At 44.9% G+C, this 19792-nt stretch overlaps 1 protein-coding gene across 2 annotated transcripts in view; it reads left to right on the top strand.

Annotated features, from left to right (window-relative positions):
* LOC118684210 (mitogen-activated protein kinase kinase kinase 3-like) overlaps positions 1-19792 on the top strand; it is an 82479-nt gene that overhangs the window by 17178 nt on the left and 45509 nt on the right. For both annotated transcript variants that reach the window (XM_036378979.2, XM_036378978.2), the window contains exon 2: positions 6949-7028. In XM_036378979.2, coding sequence (XP_036234872.1) covers positions 7025-7028 — 4 coding nt within the window. In that variant the 5' untranslated portion in view covers positions 6949-7024. The remainder of the gene's footprint in view (positions 1-6948; positions 7029-19792) is intronic.

Raw genomic sequence — 19792 nt, 5'->3', positions numbered from 1 at the left:
TCTTGATTTTTAAGAAAACATTGCTTTTAGCTTTGTTTATGGAGAGGGCTTGTAAGGCTTTGAGATGAATTGGAATTTATAATAGTATAGTTTATTACAGGGTGAACAATTTAGAGTTTTGGGTTTTTAGTATGGAAGTAGATAGAAGACAAAATGGAAGATTTTGGGTGTTTTAGTTTTTTTTTTTTTCTTTTTTATCTGCTCTATTCTCTGTTGTGTTGGTGGTATAGAATGATTAGTTGAGGAGAGCTGCAATGTAGATGTTGCATGATAAAGAAATAACTAGCTGTTGGTAGAAAAGTACAAGTGAAGTATGTTTTAAAAGTTAATTGGACAAAACAACTGTAAAAGACCTTGGAATCCCAGTCCCTGGTGCAGATTCCAGCTCTCAGGCCAGGCTCCCCCTGGCACAACCTTGGCTTTGCAGCTCTCTGGGGTAAAGCTCCATTCATGGGCTCTTTGTTTCTGATACCACATGATTTTCTCCCAATTGCTTTTCCCAAGGAAAGATTTTTTTTTTTTTTCTGAGACAAACACTTTTCTGATGGCTTATTTCACTTGAAGGTTTTACTATCTATTCTCCTTTTTGGTTTCTGCTCCTTCTCCTTCCTGTATTTCCCAGTAACATGGAAGAAAGAGGCCTGAAGCTTCACTTTTCCAGATACACAGTTTTGCTTTAATTTCCCTCTGACAAAATCTTTGGTCATTTGAGGAGAAATAGAAAAATAAGGCAATGAAAACCTGCAGGAGGAAGAAATGACAACATTCTTCTGCATTGGTTTTTATATTATATGTAGAAATACCTTCCCTTTGCTGTGCTCGCTTGGGGGGAATGTTCATTGGCATCAGAGGGTTTCTGTAGCTGTAATCAGGGTTTCCCTCTGATTCATAAATACACAGAGAGCTGTCTGAGCACAGGGTTTTGCCCTGTGGAAGGGAAAATGATGCAGGACAGTGCTCTCCCTCCCCTAGGTGCAGATCTTCATCCTCACAGGCAGGGCTGTGTGTGTGAATAATCCTGGCCCAGCCTCCTCTGGGAGGTGAGGATCCTTTGGACTTGGTCACTTCAGTGCCCAATTTGAAAACTTGGATTTGGGCACAGAGGGTCTGAGGTGGGCTTTGGGGTGTAATCAGGGTGTCTGCAAATTGGTTCATCTCCACCAGTTTCTCTGTAAAAAATGGGAGTTCAGTAGACACAATTCTGTGCAAACCCTGATAAAAATAAAAACCCAAACAGGTGGGGAACCTGTGTGTTCTCTGGACACTTGCTTTGCTTGAGCTGTTACATGTAAAATAGATTAACTCTGACCTGATGGGGCTGTGGTGTCTGACCTTTGCTGGTAGAAGAGTCCTTTCTAATCCTTTTGATTTGCTGCTTTGTTTTATTGTTCCAGAGGTTTGAGATCTGTATGGAAGATCAAAGCTCTTTAATTTGCCAGCATATATTACTGATAACTGCACTGGCTTTAGTAAAGGAATATTACTGCAAAGCAGGAAAAGGGACTGGGAAAAATACCAGTACCTAAAGGGGCTACAAGAGAGCTGAAGAGGGACTTCTTACATGGACATGGAGTAATAGGACAAGGGGGAATGGTCTTAAACTGAAGGAGGAGAGATTTAGATTTGGTATTAGGAAGAAATTCTCTCCTGTGAGGGTGGGGAGGCCCTGGCCCAGGTTGCCCAGAGAAGCTGTGGCTGCCCCATCCCTGAAAGTGTCCAGGGCCAGGTTGGACAGGGCTTGGAGCAACTTGGAATAGTGGAAAGTGTCCCTGCCCATGGCAGGGGGTGGAACCAGAAGATCTTTAGGATCCTTTCCTACCCAAACCTCTCTATGATAACGTACCGGAGCGTGCTGTCTGGAACATCTTGTTTATAAAAAGTATTTTCTGAGAAGAGGATTTGTTTTAAGATCTCAGTGGCTTCTTCCAAGGGCTGTCATGGATGTTCACAGCAGGACTCAGGCAGGCTCTAAACCTCTCGTTCTCAGTACAGGTCGTGCTGGAAGGAACAGGATGGTTCAGGAGATTTTTCTGTCAAGTGCAGCTGCCCTGGCTGGGTCACTGGCTGAAGGAATCCTCCACTGAGCACGATGGCTTCTGAACACAGATCTCTTCTCCCAGCAGCAGGTGCTGTGAGAAAGATTCTTGAGCAGTTTTGGGGTGTCATGGCCCAAACTGGGGAGAAGAAGCCTTGGTTTTATGAAAAATCCTTTCCTTTGGATTTTTCCTCCTGAGAAGCTGAGAGGCCTCAGGAACAAAATGTAACCAATGGTTATCTGCTGCTGTGGAATGCAACAGGTGCATCTGGGATTGGCCCATGTTGGTTGTTCCTAATTAATGGCCAATCACAGCCCAGCTGGCTCGGACTCTCTGTCTGAGACACAAGACTTTGTTATTCATTCTTATTTTCTACTCTTAGCTAGCCTTCTGATGAAATCCTATCTTCTATTCTTTTAGTATAGTTTTAATATAATATATATCATAAAATAATAAATCAGCCTTCTGAAACATGGAGCCAGATCCTCATCTCTTCCCTCATCCTGGGACCCCTGTGAACACGCTCACAAAGCCTCAGCTGATGGTGCTGATACAGAATTGCTCCTTGGGTTTCACGGGCTGTGGTTCCCAGAGCATGGGCTGGCTCCTTCCATGAGCTCTGCTGCTCTGTGCAGGTCACCTCCAGCTCAGCAGCCTGAATAAAACCTCAGGGGAGGTTTATTCTCCTCATCTTGGCACATGAACTTTGTCCCTTGAGCTCTCTGGGGAGATACACCTGCAAACCTGGCCAGGCTGCACACGTGTCTGCAGAAAGCCCATCCCAGCTGCATGCTCATAAACATGGAATCAGAGAATCATTTAGGCTGGAAAAGAACTTTTAACATCACAGAGTCCAGCCATTAACCCAGAACTGCCAAATCCATGACTAAACCTTGTCCCTAAGTTCTACATCTACAGAGATGCACAGTCTTAAATTGCTATTTTTTTTTTACTTCCCTTGTGTGGTGTATCCTTTGGATAACCTGGATGGAAAATGCCTTCAGGGCAGGGTCTTCTGTGTCTGAAGTGGCACCAAAATTTAGCTCTTGTTTTGTGCATCCCAGAATATGGATCCAAGTTCCAGGTTGAATGTTCTGTAGTTTAGAGAAAACTGTAAGGATGAGGTTGGGATGATCAGAGAAAACCTGGAATATTCCAACTAACCTGTAATATTCCAACTCTCCTTTGCCTTTGAATCCCTCTTTGCCAAGCCTGCAGGCTGCCTGAGCTATCAGCACACATCCATTTGTGTTCTCACCATTAAAACAATCTCATTTGCTTCGCTGTTGTTTTTTACACTACCCCAGCTCTGGCCTCTGAAGCTTTTTGAAAATAACATTTACAATAATATTTTTAACAGTTCCGTAGTATACAAAACTCCAGTGCTCTGGCAGGACTCCCGGAAACTTGCTGAAAGTTAATGTGGTCAACTCTTAAAAAGGAGAGAGATTTTTTCCGCTTGACTCTTGCTTGTTAAACTCTCTGAGCCCAACATGTTCCCTGCTGCTTGAAAAAACAAGGAAAGTCCCAATTTTAGCAATGCTACTTTGAGTAGCTTTCCAGCCGAGCCCTATTTCAGGGGCAACTGTGGATTTTTATTTTTTATTTTTTATTTTTTGCAGTGGTGTGTCCCTACACCTCCAAACCCAAGTGCTAAGTGGTGCTCAGGCAGGAATAAAGAGGTGCTGCTTTCCCTGGAAGCCTGGGGGTGATAAACTGCACAGGGAGATGCTGTTTGCCTGTGCTGCAGTAGTGGTGAGATTTGCTGCCATGAAATCTGTGTTTTATGGGGGATGCTGAGCCTCTGCAGGGTAAGAACAACCCTTTTTGGGGCAGGTGATACTGGAAATCCCAAATATCAATAGCAGACTGCAGGTCACTCCAGCTCTCAGTGCTGAACTGCATCTTCCTGCTTTCCTAACCTTCATCCTATGTAATTCCCTGGTCCCTTTGTTTTATCTTCCTTTACATCCTGGAGAAAATCACACTTCTCCATCCCCTTCTCCCCTGCTTTGGTTTCTGTGATTTAGATCCACAAATCTAACTCAGAGGCAGGATGCAGATATGTTGTAGCTGAGCTGTTGTCTCCCTTGAGCTCAGTCTTCCTTAATCCCTTCCCAGCCAGGAGTATGGGAAGAAGAAAAAAAGAAAAGCAGGGATTAATTTTCCAAGTGGATTAATAACCTTGCATACATCTCTCATGTAGATACTCATACCCTGCACTTATGGAGCTATAAAGAAGTTGAGCCACTCTGTCTGCTAAGTTTAGCTCAGGCAAATCAAAACTGATAAACAATCGATTATTATAGTAATATTATGATGATAATAACTAAATTATAATTATATTATTACTGTGTTTATTATTATAACAGTAATATTATTATTAATAATATTATTATTGTTATATTTTCCCCTGGATCAGAGCATCTGTGCTGGGCTTTCCTGCAGGTGAAGTAACTTCCAGCATTTCCCTGAGCAGACTGGGGCAGGCAGAGTCTCTTGCATGCACATCACAAACCTGGAATGCATTGCCCCAGCACCCCTGGGAGCCAACACCTTGCTGAGCTCTCTCACTGCTTGCCAGGGAGATTTCCAGTAGATTTACAGAGTTCTGTGGGTGCAGTGGCCAGTGGGAGCCCAGTTTCAGATGCTCCCAGGTTCTGTGTCCCAAAATGCCAGCGCTGCTCAGGGAGCGGAGTGGGAGGAGAAGCTGCTTGGAACAGCATCTGTAGGAAAAAGATTTTCCCTTTTTTTTTTTTTTCCCTCTTATTTTTTCCCCCCCCCTCCCTGTTTTTTAAGGGACATAATAATAGGACAGAATTTGTACTAGAAACAGGAATTTGTCCTTCTGGAACAGGAAGCTGCTGGTATGTATTTTTGGGAAGCCACGGAAATCACCAGTGTTTGCAGTCCAGTTTGAAGGCTGCCTGTCCTCAGCATTGAGAATATTTAGCATTTTCTGCTAAACCAGAAAACCCTCCTTTCTCCTGTGTATCTGTGGAGATTTCCTGCCCTGTGTGCAGGGGCTGGTTTGCTCACCAGGGCTGGGCAGGGGGGTCTCAGGGCTTTGCTGGGGCAGAGGTGATGGAGAGCAGCACAGGGGAGGGCTCTGCTGATGGAAAGATCACCTGTTTTTTTCCAGGGCTCGTTTGCACAGTTCCTGTAGATGCTTGTTTTTCTGACTAGATATGGTTTGGAAAGGTCTGGAAGGTCTCCAGGAAGACTTTAGAAAAATCTATTACTCTGATAGGAGAGTTAGCCTGGGCTGTCCCAGGAATTTACAGTTGATCCAGGCTATCTGCCTGTGGCCCTCAGTGCAAATTATGCACACAGCTTAATTCCTGGAAGTGTCACAGCAGCTTTGAAAGCAAAAGTGAAGGTTTGGGCTGTTTCCTGCTCTTGTTATAATCAGATGGAATTTTCACTCTGCTTTCTTGCTGGTTTTCTGCTCCCTCTTGGTTCAGTGTTGCACAGACTGAGCAGTTCTTTCTCTAAGTAGGATTTTTAACCATTCAAGCTGTTTAATTACTTCCTTTTCTCCTCCTTGGAGCTGGAATGGACAGAGCAGAGTTCCTGGTGGCCCTGGGCTCTCAGGCTGATGCTGCTGTCCTGGGAGGAAGCTGCAGGAGAAGGAACAACACGCTCAGGGCACTTGGATGTCTCTGCCTCTGCTGCTCTCTTTTCACCTTCCCTTCCTGCTCGTCTCTCTCACAATAGGTTGGATAAATAACCCTGTGCTTGGCAGCACCGAGGCACCAGAGCTGCAGAAAATCATTTTAATCCATGCTTGGGACCATTCCTGGTCCTCTTCAGATTTGTTGCTGTGTTTGAATTGATTTGACCAAGCCAGGAGGTTTTCAAAGTGCCTTTTCCTGCCATTTGTGGCCAGTGCCTCATATTTAACACTCCAATATCCAAGTCAGTGTCCTGGAGCCCTCACTGACTTCAGGGCAGCCTGCAGTGACTGCAGGGCAGGAATGTCTCACTCCCTGTGCAAGTCTGATCAAGTTCTTGAGGTGTTTCTCCCTTTCCTTGTGCTATCATGCAGGTTTATGACTAAGAAATCTGAGGGCTTAACAGGCAGCTAAAGTGGAATTTGATGTTGTCTTCTATTGCAGTGTCCTTTAAAAGGTGCCCATCTTTAGGTGGATTTTGCCTTTGTTCAGTCTAAAATGAGGTTTTTCATTAGTGAGCAGGACAGGCTCCAGCAGGCTCAAGTGTGCTTTAGTTTCTTGGTGGCCAAAACAACCCAAAAAACCTTTCTGGGTGCAGGAGTTTGGCTGAATGCAGGGTGGCAGGTCCCTGAGCCCATTTCTGTGCTGGTGTTGGGGGCAGATTGAAGGCAGAAACTCTGGGAGGGCTCCTGGGGACACAGCTCCCATGAGGGGTGTGTGGGGCAGTCACTGCTGCTGGGAGCTGCCTGTGCTCAGCTGTTTGCCCAAGCAATCAGGGGAAAGCTGGACCAGCCTTGGGGAACCTTGGTTGCCATTTGGAAGGCCTAAATTTAGGTTTCTGCTCTGATTCAGGACTGCTTTTGCACGTCCTGCTGTCAGTCTGCTCCCCAAGTGAGTGTTATCCCACAGGGATGCTGTGGAATCCAAAGTGTTAAAGATGGTGTTGCTTTAGGGTTACATTAATCATGTAAAAACACATTAACATATCATGTAATTAAAGTGTTCTGCTCTTAAGGGAGCCCAGGTTGTTCACCCCAAGATTTAAAAACCATTGAGGTCCCAGGTTTGTGGTGTGTTACCTTTGGTGCGTGCAGAGGAGGGCAGACTCCTGCTCTCCATTCCTAAATCAGGTTCTCCTCTTTGTCAGGTGATGGTGGGGACAGGCTTTGTGAAAAGTGCTCCATGACCCTGTTGTCATGTCAAAATTCATCTGTAATCTCTGTGTATGTTCATTACAGGGTGGATGCTTGAGAGAGGAGGATAAGGCACAAGAGTCTGGGACCGGTGGAATGGAGGCCTGATGTAGATGGAAAGATGGGTAAGAACTGGATTCCCCTGGAGAATTCATTTTCTGCAGCCTGATAATTTTGGTTGGGACTACCAAGTGTGGCAACAGACTGGAAGAAGTTGCTGAGATGCTCTGACTATTACATTGCTTTCTGATTTATGTTTATCATTTTAGTGGTGCCAGAATTGGACAAATTATCTTCTTATTCTGAGCGTGATCTGCTGGTCATGTTCTAGGTGGAGTCTCTCCTTGTATTTCTCTGCAGAGCATCTCCATGCCCTGTAGATCTTCTCCCAAGGAATCTTCTGTTTCAAACAAAGCTTGAATATATTGCTTTTCTAAGTGGTGACCTGGATTACTTCCACCTTCTCCCTCTTCTGCTGGCATAGTTGTGTGTCAGATGCTCTGAGGTGCTGAGGGAAACTTCATTAGGTGGGAATTATTTATAGTTCTGGAGGTACATCAGGATTTCCAGCTTATCTCCATAGATAAGAACTTTCTCCTAAAGAAAATTCATTATGTCAGGAATTGGGACCACTTGGAAGTGCCTGAGTGGCTTCCTGACCTGGTGACCCAAGAAAGGAGAAGAGATCTTGGAGGGGTCCTGCTTGAAGCTGAGCACTTCACTTGCACATTTGCAGCAGTTACACAAGTTCACCCAGAACTTCTCAGAGCTGGCTGAAATGATGCTTTAAAGAAGAATTAAAAAGGAGATATGTCTTAAATTTAGGGTTTGTTCTTGCAGATGTGTAGAATCACAGAATGGTTTGGGCTGGAAGGGACCTTACAGGACATCTCATTGCAACCCCTGCCATGGGCAGGGACACCTCCTGCTGTCCCAGGCTGCTCCAAGCCCCATCCAGCCTGGCCTTGGGCACTGCCAGGGATCCAGGGGCATCCACAGCTGCTCTGGGCACGCTGTGCCAGGGCCTCAGCACCCTCACAGGGAAGAATTTCTTCCTAATACCCAGTGTAAATCTTCTCTCTGTCAGTTTGAGCCATCCCCCACTGTCCTGTCACTAACTACCCTCATAAAAAGCCTTGTGCAAATGTGATTCAGAGTTTGGTAGTGGTCTGAATTTGGAAAATGAAAAGTGTGGAGCCACTCCCACACCTTAAGTGTTTATTCTCTCTTATGAAGAAAGGAGAAGAGTGGTATTTACCCATCCTGGCTTCATGTGTTGTTTTTGCTCTTTCTCTGTTACCTAGAAGAGGGATTTTGTGGGAAGAGAACTAATTTAAAGCTAGGTTAAAAAAAAAAAGGGAAGGGGAGAGAAGAGAAAGTCCAGATCTGCTTCTTCGATATAAAGAATGACAAATTTCAGTTTAAAATCCCTGGTGACTAACCCCAAAATTTTTTAGAAACATTTTCACTTGGAAGGTAAAAGCCACTGCTTTGTCAAGGCAATGTGGGTTATTTTAACAAGGAAAGCTCAGACTTGCCCTGAGCACCAGCAGGGAAGGAGTTGCTGGCTCCAGCCCAGTTCTCAGGAGATTTGTCAATTTGGTGATTCCTTGTACAGAGAGAGTACAATGATAGAACCTGCTCAAGGTGCCTTCAGCCTGCCAGCTGCAAATGTAACATGGGTGCAGCAGGGCAGCATTAATTGTGGGAATCCTGTCGTGAAGAGAGGCACTGTGGCTGGTTTTGGGAATTTCTGCAGTCTTGTGCAGGTTTGGGGTCCTGCTTGCACTTGTGTGTGGGTGGAAGGGGCTGTGCATGTCCCTCACCAAGGTGTCATTGCTGTGGCTCATCACCAGCAGCATCCCCACCAGGATGTGTCCAGATGGGATCAATTTGAGATGCTGGGTGTGCTCTGTGGGGATCAGATGGGCGAGGTGCTGTGTGTCCCCATCAGTGTCACTGGGAGGTGTTTGTCTGTTCAAGAATCACTGCAGGAGCTCTGCTGGTACACAGGAATTGGGGCTAAATTTTGAGAGTTTCACTTCTCTCCCTCTTCCCTGTGTATGTGTTTGTTTGCTCCATGCTTTGGGATGAGGGAGTATTTCCAAGGGAAGTGCAGGGAATTTGTAGTCACATCATTGATTTTCTTCTGGAAATTTCCTTCCTCCTTCCTTTCAGAGGAGATGTGTTGGGATGAGGTGATCTCAGATCAGACAACCTGTTCCAGGTCCACCTTTTTTTTTTTTTTTCCCTTTTTCCAGGATCCTGTTTATAGCCTGCTCAGTGTCTCAGGGTTCAGCACAGGACTGTTCACTCCCAGACATGTTCTAGGCAAGCTGCATGACCTTGCATGGAGCCCACAAGAGGGGAAGTGGGGACTTCTGGTGTCTCTGTGTCGTGCAGTGCTTGGGCCAGCCCTGTGCAGCCCTGGTACCCCTGGGCTGCTGCAGCATCTCTGCATGGGCCAGCTTGGGACCAGCCCAATCCTTGGCATTGAGTCTTTTTATTCATCTTCTAGTTCATTTCCATCTGCAACCTCTCCTCAAGACTCTTTGTCATTTGGTCACATGAGTGTTTATGACACTTCTAAAGGTGTCTGCATCTTCAGTGCAACACAGTGGGAAAACCCTGCCCAATAAGTATTAAAAATTGCTGTGTTTAAACATGACATCCCAGCAAAAGTAATACTAAAAAACCTGCAGAACTTGGTACAAAAAGCACCAGCTTGTTTGTTGCTCAGGTTTTATTCTTTTTGCTTTAAAAATGATTTATGTGTTCTCAGCTGTGGTTGTGAAGTGTTGTGTGTGTGATTGGGATGATAAAAACTGCAGGAAGGCTGATCTGTTCTGCTCAGTGGCCATCCATACAACTCAAAGGTTTAGCTCTTTAGTGCTTTGCTGGGCAGAGTGTGACTTCTGCTTCAGCAGAGAGGTCACCTGAGGTGTGGGAGCTGGGAGAGTGATGCTGTTTATAGCATTGACCTGACAGAGCGTGTGTGATTGCAGGCTGGGCTGGCAGGAGGCACAGCAGCTTGCTGAGAGCTTGTTTGAGCAGCCATGGCCCTCCAGCCCAGTTCCTTGGGGTTTTGGGGGCTGCTGAAGCAGAGAGAGCTTCCAGAGCTGCTGGGGGCAGAGCAGAGCCTATGCCCATGGGTGTCTCAGCCCTCCCTTGCTGTGTTTTCCTCATTCCCCAGCAGGCAGTGCTTTCACTCTTCCCTTCCTTACTGCTCTCAGCTTTCTCTCTGTATGCTGAGAGCCATCCAGGAAGAATGAATTCATGTTGGATTGCAGCACTTTATGATATAATAAGATACATCAGGCTTTCTGGCTCGGGTTTTGTTCTTTTTGAGAGGTTCAAAGGTGCCCATGGTCTCCTTCTCCCTTTCCTGGCACTGCACCCATTGTGCCCAGGGCTCAGATTTAGGGTGCTCTGGGCAGTGTGGGATTGGACCTGCAGCACATCTGGGATGTTGCAACAGAATAGGAATTCATGGGCTCTGGGCTGAGCCTTTGAGCCCTGGAAGTTGCTGGGCTGGGAGGGAGAATGAGTTCTTTATGATCCCTCAAATAACCTTCAGAAGTATCAGAGTCAGTCAGGGGAAATAACTTGCCAGTTACATTTCTTTGCTGGATAAACATTTTTCTCCTTTCAAGTGTGCTCAAGAGAGAGGCACAGGTTGTGGGGAGAGGTAATATCTTTTATTAGACCAAATGATAGAGGTGGAAAAATCCAGGCTGCCTTTTAGGCATGTAAGTCCTTCTTCAGAAGGAGCAAATTTTAAGCTTAGCAGGGAAGCTGCTGGAATAATTGGCCCAAGTTTAATTCAATTAAATGTTAATCCATTAGAGGAAAATTAGTGTTTGTGGAGCAAAGGGCAGAGTTAGCAAATAAAGTGGTGAAAGTTTCTTGTGGGATGAGAAACCTGGCACCTTTGAAGTGGTGAGGAGTAGCAGAGCTACAGGCATGAAAAAATCTTCTTAAATGTGGTTAGTTTTGCTTTTTAAGATTCTAGCCCCTGCTTGCAGCTCTCCTAGACTAACTTGAATTCACAAAAGCAAACGAGAAACAAGGGGGTTTGTCATGAGCAGTGTTGGGTTTGTGGCTGGGCTCAAAGATCCTGGCTCCTGTTCAGCATCCCCCTCTCCCTGCCTGGGTGACAGGGGCAGCAGCTGCTTCCCAAACTCTTCAGCAAATCTTCCCCCACCAAAAGCCACCCAGTTCCAACCCAGACATTTTCCCCATTAGCCAGGAAGGGGTGAAGGCTCTCAGGTGGCTGCACCTCCATGGGTTCTGCTGTGGTGAGGAGCAGAGAGAAGGAAGGAGAACGAGTGCCAGGATGTTTTCCTGGGGGAAAATTGGTGTCTTAGCTGGACTTGGCCACCTTCCAGGCATGTGGGGATGTAGAGGCTGTGAAAAATGCTAATCAATTGTTTTTAAATTTTAGAAGTTTAATAGTAATAAAATGGTTATAAAAATAGTGACACAATTAGGGTAGTGATAATTTGGACAGTTTGGATTAGGACAATACGAGACAACAGAAACAAAGAGTTACAGATGTCCAGGTACCTTTTCTGGGCAGCATAAGCCTGAAAATGGACACACATTAACAGAGGATTAACCCTTAAAAACAATAGCCTGTTGCATATTCATACATCTCATACATGATGCATAAATTCCATTCAAACACAGGATTCTGTCTGGTCAGTGTCAGCTTCTTCCTCTGAATCCTAAACAGTGCCTTCAGAGCTGAGCAAGGCAGGAAGAAGTTGGTTTCTTCTGATAATGGGGCAAAAAATTCTCTAATTCTCTTTCTCTGAAAGATTCAGGTGTCCTGTAGCTGCTTTCTCAATGTGAGTCCTTTCTTTAAAAAAAGTCTCTTACATAGCATAGTTTCTATTTTAACCTTATGTTATAGCCTAAAGCTATATTTAACACACTACTTAATAGAATCAATACAGCATCACTTTCTAACACAACACATATCATATTCATTGTAACATTTGCCAAAAGCCAATCATAAAATGCACATTTTTCACAGGGGCACTCGTGGTGATGAGTGTGCCCAGGGATGGGCTGTGGAGGGGAGCAGAAGCTCTGCCAGTGGCTCCTCTCCCCTGGAATTTTACTGTGCAGGGGTGGCTATTTTGGGAGTGGAGGCTTGTGGTGAACCACAGAGGTAACCTTGCTTTCCCTCCCTGCTGAGCTAAACCAAACACCTTCTGCATCCCAAGTCCTTTTCCATTGCACAAGTCCCTGGTGAGCCTCTGGGGTGAGGGAACGTGGGCATTGTGCCACAGCACAGCTTGTAGGAGAAATTTCTTGTATGATTTGTGGCCTGACCACTGAAACTTCCACTTGTGATCAAACTTGCCATCCCAAATGCTTCGGGTTTGGGGTTTGTGAGGTACTGATCACTTGGGGTTTCAAGGGCACTGAGGTGCAGTCCCAGCAGCTTTGCCTTTGCTTTTGGTTTTTCCTGGGGAAATTCAGAGGGCATTGAAGTTCTTCATGATCTCACTCTGGCTCTGAAATGGGTTCTGCCATAATACAGGAATTTTTGTGCCAGTTTGGGCTCTTTTGCTGTTTTCTCAATGTTCTCATTAACTGACTGGAGCCTTAGCATGTCTGTATTACATTGGGGGTGTTTGCTTGTTTGTGTGCAAGAGTATTTTAGAGACTGGTTGGGTTCTGTTATTGGGGATTTGATTTAGTTATAGATGTGATACATCTATAACTACATCAAATAGCACTGTTTTTTAGTACTATTTGTACTAAATAATTTTAGTACTATATTAGGGTTTATTATTATTATTAAATATTATTTTGGTATTGCATTATTTTATATTAGTATTATTAGTAGTATTATTTGATATTATATTAGTATTATTATTTGCTATTATATTAGTATTATTATTATTTGATATTATATTAGTATTATTATTTGATATTATATTAGTATATTTAGTAATATTTTTAGTATATTTTTTGTCAAATATAACTATTTTTTTCATTTTAAAAATAACTGGTTTAGCTTTTTTAAAACAGATTTTTGCCTTCCCCTCCAAGCCCATTTCTGAGCTCTGATTTCTTTACTGTTTTGTAGGGGGGTTTAAAAGGAAGGGTTGTTTTTGTTCTAAACTCAGTCTGCAGTTCAGCTATGCTGTTTTTCCATAGGAGGCAGGAACTCAGTTTTACCCCCAAGAAAAGGGTGTGTGGGATAATTTAACTGTGCCCTAAACCCTCAAATGTTCTGTTGGGCACTTGGTGTGATGACATCTGTAGCTGTCCAAAGCCTCTGATGGGTTTGGTTTTGTTTCTTTTCACCAAGCAGTTACTGATGATGCTATAGAAGTGCAATTAAAAATCCAAACCAATGTAATTTCTGGAGAGCAAGAGTTGAGCATCAATTTGTCAGGTTGAGAATCAGTAATCTCCTCTACCTCTGCTCCCTTTAGCATCATAATTCCTGAGAAGAAGAAATGTGCTTGCAAGAACCCCCAGCACATCACAGCACTGCTTTCCTATGTGAGTTTGTTTGTCCTGAGCTCCAAGCATCAGTGAGCAAACTCCTGCCAAGAAATCCAGCGTATTAGGAGGGTCTTTCCTCACTTCCTCCTGCATAATTGCTCTGCTCAACCTGCTGGGCTGTGCCCTGCCCTTGAGCCCTGCCCAGGGCTGACCTTGGCATCCCTTGGGTGGGGTTGCAGGAGGGAGAGAGCAGCAGGCTCCAGCTGCTGCTGGGGAGCCTTTGCTGACCTGCAAAGGGAACGTGCTCCACTGCTGTGTCTGCTCTGGAGGAGGGTAATTGGATAATTTTTCTCTTTATCAGGCTCTGGACAGGGCTCCAGACAAGTGGCAAAGTGCTTTGTGTGTGTGGGTTGGATTTATGGGGAGGTTTGTCTGGATCTCACTAGGTGGGTGCAGGCAGCACTCTGCTTGCCACAGATCATTCACAGGCAGCCCTTCCAAGGGGGGTGAATTGCACAACAGCACTTGGAGCTGCCTCTCAGAGTGTCTGGGTCCTTTCTTTGCTTGCTTGGAGGCTTTTGTTACAGTCCAAGTCAGGCTGCTGAGCCTCTGGCTCACTGAGCTCCTTCCTATTGACTGGGACAGTCAGTGGTGGTATTTACTTACTGATTGAGCCCTTCTGTTAAGAACCAGAATAATTTCATTTAGAAAAGACCCTTATAATAATCAAGTCTTTGTGGGCTTGGTACCTTGGCCCCTGGTGTCCTGTGCATGGCCTGGATGCTGTCTGTTCATGGTGTTTGCAGGTACTGCAGGAACCCCAGGGCTGGGATTTTCTTTGTCTCCAGACTTTTTCTTTGTCTCCAAGCTTTTTCTTTGTCTCCAGACTTTTCCCCCTCTGGCTTTTGGAGAAAAGGCAGCGTTTATGTTCACCAGCAAGCTCTTTGTGTTCTCTCCCTTGGGTGAGCGCTGTCCTGTGCCCTGGGCCAGGAAAGGCCTGGCTGGTCTGACAGATGTGGGATACCTTGGAACACCTGGGCCAGGTTTGCTGTTAGCCCCTGCTCTCATGGCAAACAGACATGAAAAGGTGCTTTGGCCACTGAACATTATGTGCTTCTTTGCTGTTTCCTCTTGATAAACAACAACAATAACAAAAAACCAAAAAAGACCAAAACAAACAACTAAAAAAACCCTGGAAAGAGCTGCAGAAATGAATGAAGTATCACTCTAGTGGCAGGAGCTGTGTATTTCCATTTACTTAAATGAAGAAGGGTTAAAAGGAGGTGAAATCACAGTCTGTGGGTACCTGGAGAAGATGTGGAGTGTCTGTTAATAGAGGGCTCTCTAAGATACAGGGTTATCAAGATCTAATGAGCAGAATACAAAGCAAGCTGTGTTCTCAGACTGGGATGGAGATGTTTTTACAAAGAGGGGTTACTGGAGTAAGTACATGAGCTCTCCAGCTGAGGCTTTTGAAGAGGCTGTTCTGTGTGATTCCAGGTCAGGGCTGGGATGTGGAGGCTGCTAAATGAGTTGCTGTGCCCGTTGTATGCAGCCAGGAAGGCCAGATCAAGTGAAGCCCTCTCTGAATTTAGGCTTCTTTAATATGTTTAGCTCTGGCTGCAGACTCGTGTGGTCTTGAGCTAGGCTTTTGTCAGTCTCTGATTTCTGTCCATCAAATGAGACACAAAACCCAGCCCATCTCCCTTTGTGACAGTGCAGCTGGAATTCCAGCAGGACAGGGGCTGAGTGATGCCAGAGGAGTGAGTCTTGTCTTTCAGTTCAGGGTCCCTTTGCTAAGTGATAAATGTTCTATAGAGTTGACCCAAAAATTGTGTGTTTTCAAAAAAAAAAAACCAGCAAAAATGAAAGGCCAGTGTCTGTTCTTCAGCATTGTCAGAGTCATCATCATGTGGCTTCATATTTATTTTCACTGTGTTTTATTACTTTTCAGTATTTTTGTCACTATACATTCAAAGTCTAGCCCATGAATGGGCTTTTACTGAAGGTGACAGTGTTTATTTGTGGCTCCCCATCCTCTCTTCATCCCCCTCTCAGTTTTCACAGAGCTCTCCCCTCTGCCTGGGGACATCCCCAGTGGCTGCATCACCTTCTGGAGAGGTGGATGCTGCTGCTGGAGTTTACCCAGGCAAATGCACCATCAGCACCAGGGCTGTGAAAAGCACACTGGGATCTTCACAGTGCTCCCAGCTGGGGTTTTCTCTGGGTCCAAGTGCCTGCAGGGCCCTGGGGCAGGGTGCTCCAGCCTTGCTCAGGGATGACTCACGATATTCTTCCCTCCTGAAACGCCCAGGGCTTTCCCCCACTCTTCCCAGCCCTGGTTCTGCCTGGTGTGTGTGTGAGAGAGGCCCAAATCAGAGCTCACCATGTTGTACAGGATCTGCTCTGCTTCTGTGGGCTTCATCCAGCTGCTGCCTTTTTTTTTATATTTTTTTTTATTTCAGTGTTGAAGGAAGCAGCTTCATGGAACTACCATAAAGTGCCTCTTAGCAATGACCTATTAGTGCAGCCAACAATAACAGCAGTGTCTAGACCATCTGAACACAGCTAAATTATTCCTTTGTCCCTTCTTCATTTGCTTTCTCTCCTGACTTTTGAATTGTTTTGGGTGGTCCGTGTTGACCTTCAGGCTTTCTATTTCTCCCTTTTCAAAAGTTTTTTTTTTTTTCATCTCCTTGAGCAGTGAACTTGCTGTACTAAGACTGAAAGTCCAGGTTCCTCTCTGCCCCACACAGGCTGGAGCCAAGGCCACGTAGCAGCCCTGGCAATGTGTCTCTGAAGGGCAGAGAGATGTGTCATCTGCTGCCTTTTTGGTGTCACTCCCTGGGTGATTTTGCCAAGTAGCCAAATGCCCCAGATTCACAGAATTCATAGAATGTCTGGGTTGGAAGAGACCTTCAAGGTCATTGAGTCCAACCCAGCCCCAACAGCTCAACCAAACCCTGGCCCCCAGTGCCACATCCAGGCTTTGTTAAACACACCCAGGGATGGGGACTCCACCACCTCCCCGGGCAGCCATTCCAGAACTTTCTCACTCTTTCTGTGAAAAACTTTTCCCTGCTATCCAACCTGTGTTTCCCCTGGTGCAGCTCGAGGCTGTGTGCTCTGGTTGTGTCAGTACCAGGATCACACTGGTGGTGCCTAGGACTTGCAAGTCCTAACATCTTGCAGAGCTGAAAACCTGATGAGAGAAGGAGGCATTCTGGTTTTGATAAAGGATCCTGCCAAAATGGATGAGTGTATTTTAATAAAAATATAAACCCTGTCTACTGGAGCTTCCCTGGTCATTGCTTCTTGGGAGTGCTCTTGGCTTTCTGCTCCTGTGTGTTCCCCTCTTCTGTGTGGCTGTGGATATTTCCCCCCACCCCCAAACCCCTGGGAAATTAGTATCTTTTGAAACATCTATTATTTTTGGTTGGAAGTGATCCTTGGTTGGATGGGCTGGCAGTGTGATCAAACAAGCTTTGTCACAGGAAGCTGATTTAAAAAGCACAAAATTAAGTGTGTTGGTGGAAAGTAGAGAAGAAAGAAATGAGTTTCCTACTAAGAGAAACAGCTGAAACCTGAGGATGGAAAAAGAGACATTGGGGACAGAGGGACAATGCTAAACACAATTTATTTTTATGTTTCATTTTTGCTGTCTCTATAATCAGCTTTTCTCTGTCCTGATCTTCCATGGTAGAAATAATCCTGTTTTCATGTTGTGTTGGAGATCAAGTGGGATTTGTTGTACAATTCATCCTGTCAGCCCACGGCACCTTAAGTGAATTTGTGCAGAACGATGCCAGAGTGGAGCTGGGCCAGGAGCTTGTTCAGGAGCAGGAACCTGAAAGATTTCCAGGAGGCTCCCAGGCCCCCAGAGCTCCAAGGATACTTCATCAGTGTTGTGCAACTCACAGCTGTTCTGTTCTGGAGCCATGGCAGAGCCTGGGGAGGTGTTGGCTGTGCAGCCTCAGTGCTGCCTTCTCACAAGGCTGAAGAACATTTGGGTCCTGCCAGGGCTGGAGCAGGAGAACAGGATTTCTCCCTGTCCCTTGGGCAGGGGATTCCTGACAATTGGCATTGTGTCCCTGGGAGAGCCATCCATCCTTGACCCTCTCCTGCCTCAAAGCCAGCCAAGGAGAGAAGGAGCAGCCTGTGACACCCCTCTTGCTGGAAAGGCTTGGGAGTGGCATTTGGATTTAATTATCCAGTTCACTTCAGTGCTTGTTTGAATTTTGACTGCACTGGCTGAGCTGGCTGCATCTTTCCATGGAACAAAGTCCTCCACCCTTCTTGGGAGTCAGCTGGGGGACCCCAGGAGCAGTCATTAGGATGGGCAAGAGGTTCAGTCTGGAAAGGATCAGTCCCTGAGCAGAGCTGCCCTGGAGAGGACTGGGAAGTGTTGGTTTTGCAAGAGATGATGCAAATTGTGCTGCTGCTCAGAAGTTGCTTCAGAGCCTGGTGTTGTGGGGGGTTTTGTTTTGAACAGTTGAGGCTTTTGGTCATTGCCTCCCAGAAATCACAGCTCTCTTGGAGTAAAAACACACTGTTAAAAGCAGCTGGGAAATACTTAAGCACGTAGAAATACATTAGTTGAAGGAAATATTGTATTTCTGCTTGTGCTTAAGTCGTTTTTCACTCTCCAGCAGCAGAAAACAGCCTGTCCTGCTTGGATAGGAAGAAGTTTTCTTATCTTATTTTGCAGCAGTGATGTCATGGAAGTGGATTTTAGTTTTTTGACAATCAACACTCGTATTTTGTAATTAAAAACCCTCAAATGCTTTTCAGAATGCTCTTTTGCATCAGTTTCTTAGTAGATAAAGGAAGGAAAATGCTGATTTGACAGTCAAATACAAGAAATAGCTTCTCTTTCATTTTTTTTCTTTAGTACCTGATTCAGGACAGCTGGAGCTCAGTTTTACACCACTTATTCTAAGGCCTGTTCATTGGTGCTTGGGTATTTCTGGACAGCAGCTGAATTTAAGCAGTTACTGAAAGTGAGTGGATTCTCCTTGCTTTGCTGTGTTTGGAGAGATGCAACAAGTCACTTCTGGCAAAGAATTTTAGCCTTTCTAAGAAATGTGACTTATCATGGACTGGGTTTGCAGCACCAGGAATTTTTAAACCTGTGTTTGGTGGACTCAGGAGTTTGTTACAAAAAAAGCTTTGGCAAGGTTGGTGTGCAGATAGAGGAGGAAGACAACGTGATAGAAACCAGGGCCCTGGTAGGTTAAGCAGAGATTCCTCTCCTGGAAGATGCTGCCAGGGGGGTTTGGAGGTGGGGAATAAATTGGGTGGTTTGACTCTGTCTCTGCCTGTTGGCCCAGGACATTACAGATTGTGTTTTGTGTCAGCCAACGCAGGAAACTTTTGTTGTCACTTGCTGGGAAAAAAAAAAAAAAAAAAAAAAAAAGAGGGTGAGGGGCACTGTAGAGATTAAAGCTTTGGTGGAAAATTCCTGGAGGGTGGTGTAAGGGTGTTTTGTTTTTGTGGGTTTGTTTTAGCTCATCCCTCCCCCTGTTCCCTCCCCCCCAACAAAGAGGAAGAAAAAAAAAAAAAAGCTTTTTTTTTTCCTTTTTTTTTCCTTTTTTTTTTTTTTTTTTTTTTTTTTTTTTTTTTTGGTGTTGGGTATTTTCCTACTACAAAATTTGTGTGGAAAACTATGCTTGTCCCAGAGGTCCTTTTAAAAAAAACCAAAACAAACCAACAACAACAAAAGAAAAACACCCCAAACCCAGACTTCGGGGACATTCTTGATGTGTTTATTTGTTGTTGTTGGTTTTTTGTTTTCCCCTGAACTTGAACTGAAAATTATCTTTTGAGTTTTTTTCCTGTAGCACTTCAGGTTGTGCTCCCAGCCAGCCCTCTGGAAAAACATAGCTGTGTTTTTACTAAATAGAGAAATATAGAAGGCAAAAGGGATTACATTTTCATGTACTTATGTATGAATTTTATTATTTTATCAGTTCTATTTTTAATATTGATGTACAGCTATATGTTTATATTAATTAAATATGTATACACTCATTGCCTACAGGAAAATATTGGCTTTTCTCTAAGAGTTTGATGTAGGCATTGGGTCTCATTTCTGAGCTCTGAAATGTGAGACTGGATTTTAAACATTTTCCCTGAGTTTTTCCCCTTATTTCTTTAATATACTCTGGGAGCAGAGCATGCACAAGAAGTCTTTTTCTCACATATCTGGGTTTTTTTGTAGCTTCATTGCTCACAGAACCCAGCAGGAGGAGCAGAACAGGAGGAGATGGTGTTATATCTAACAGGAGGATCCAGGACATACACCGCCCTGGGGAAAGATCCTCAATATTTGGGTCCAGGTCCTGTCTGATTTCATATGGTTTTTGTCATTTTTCACATATTCGTGGACTTTGAGTTAAATCTGCAGGCTGGCCTGGCTTAG

The sequence above is a fragment of the Molothrus ater genome, chromosome 1 (genome assembly GCF_012460135.2).
Source record: "Molothrus ater isolate BHLD 08-10-18 breed brown headed cowbird chromosome 1, BPBGC_Mater_1.1, whole genome shotgun sequence".
Lineage (NCBI taxonomy): Eukaryota > Metazoa > Chordata > Aves > Passeriformes > Icteridae > Molothrus > Molothrus ater.
Note: the sequence above shows the minus strand (reverse complement) of the source record. Positions and strands in the feature narration are given on the sequence as shown.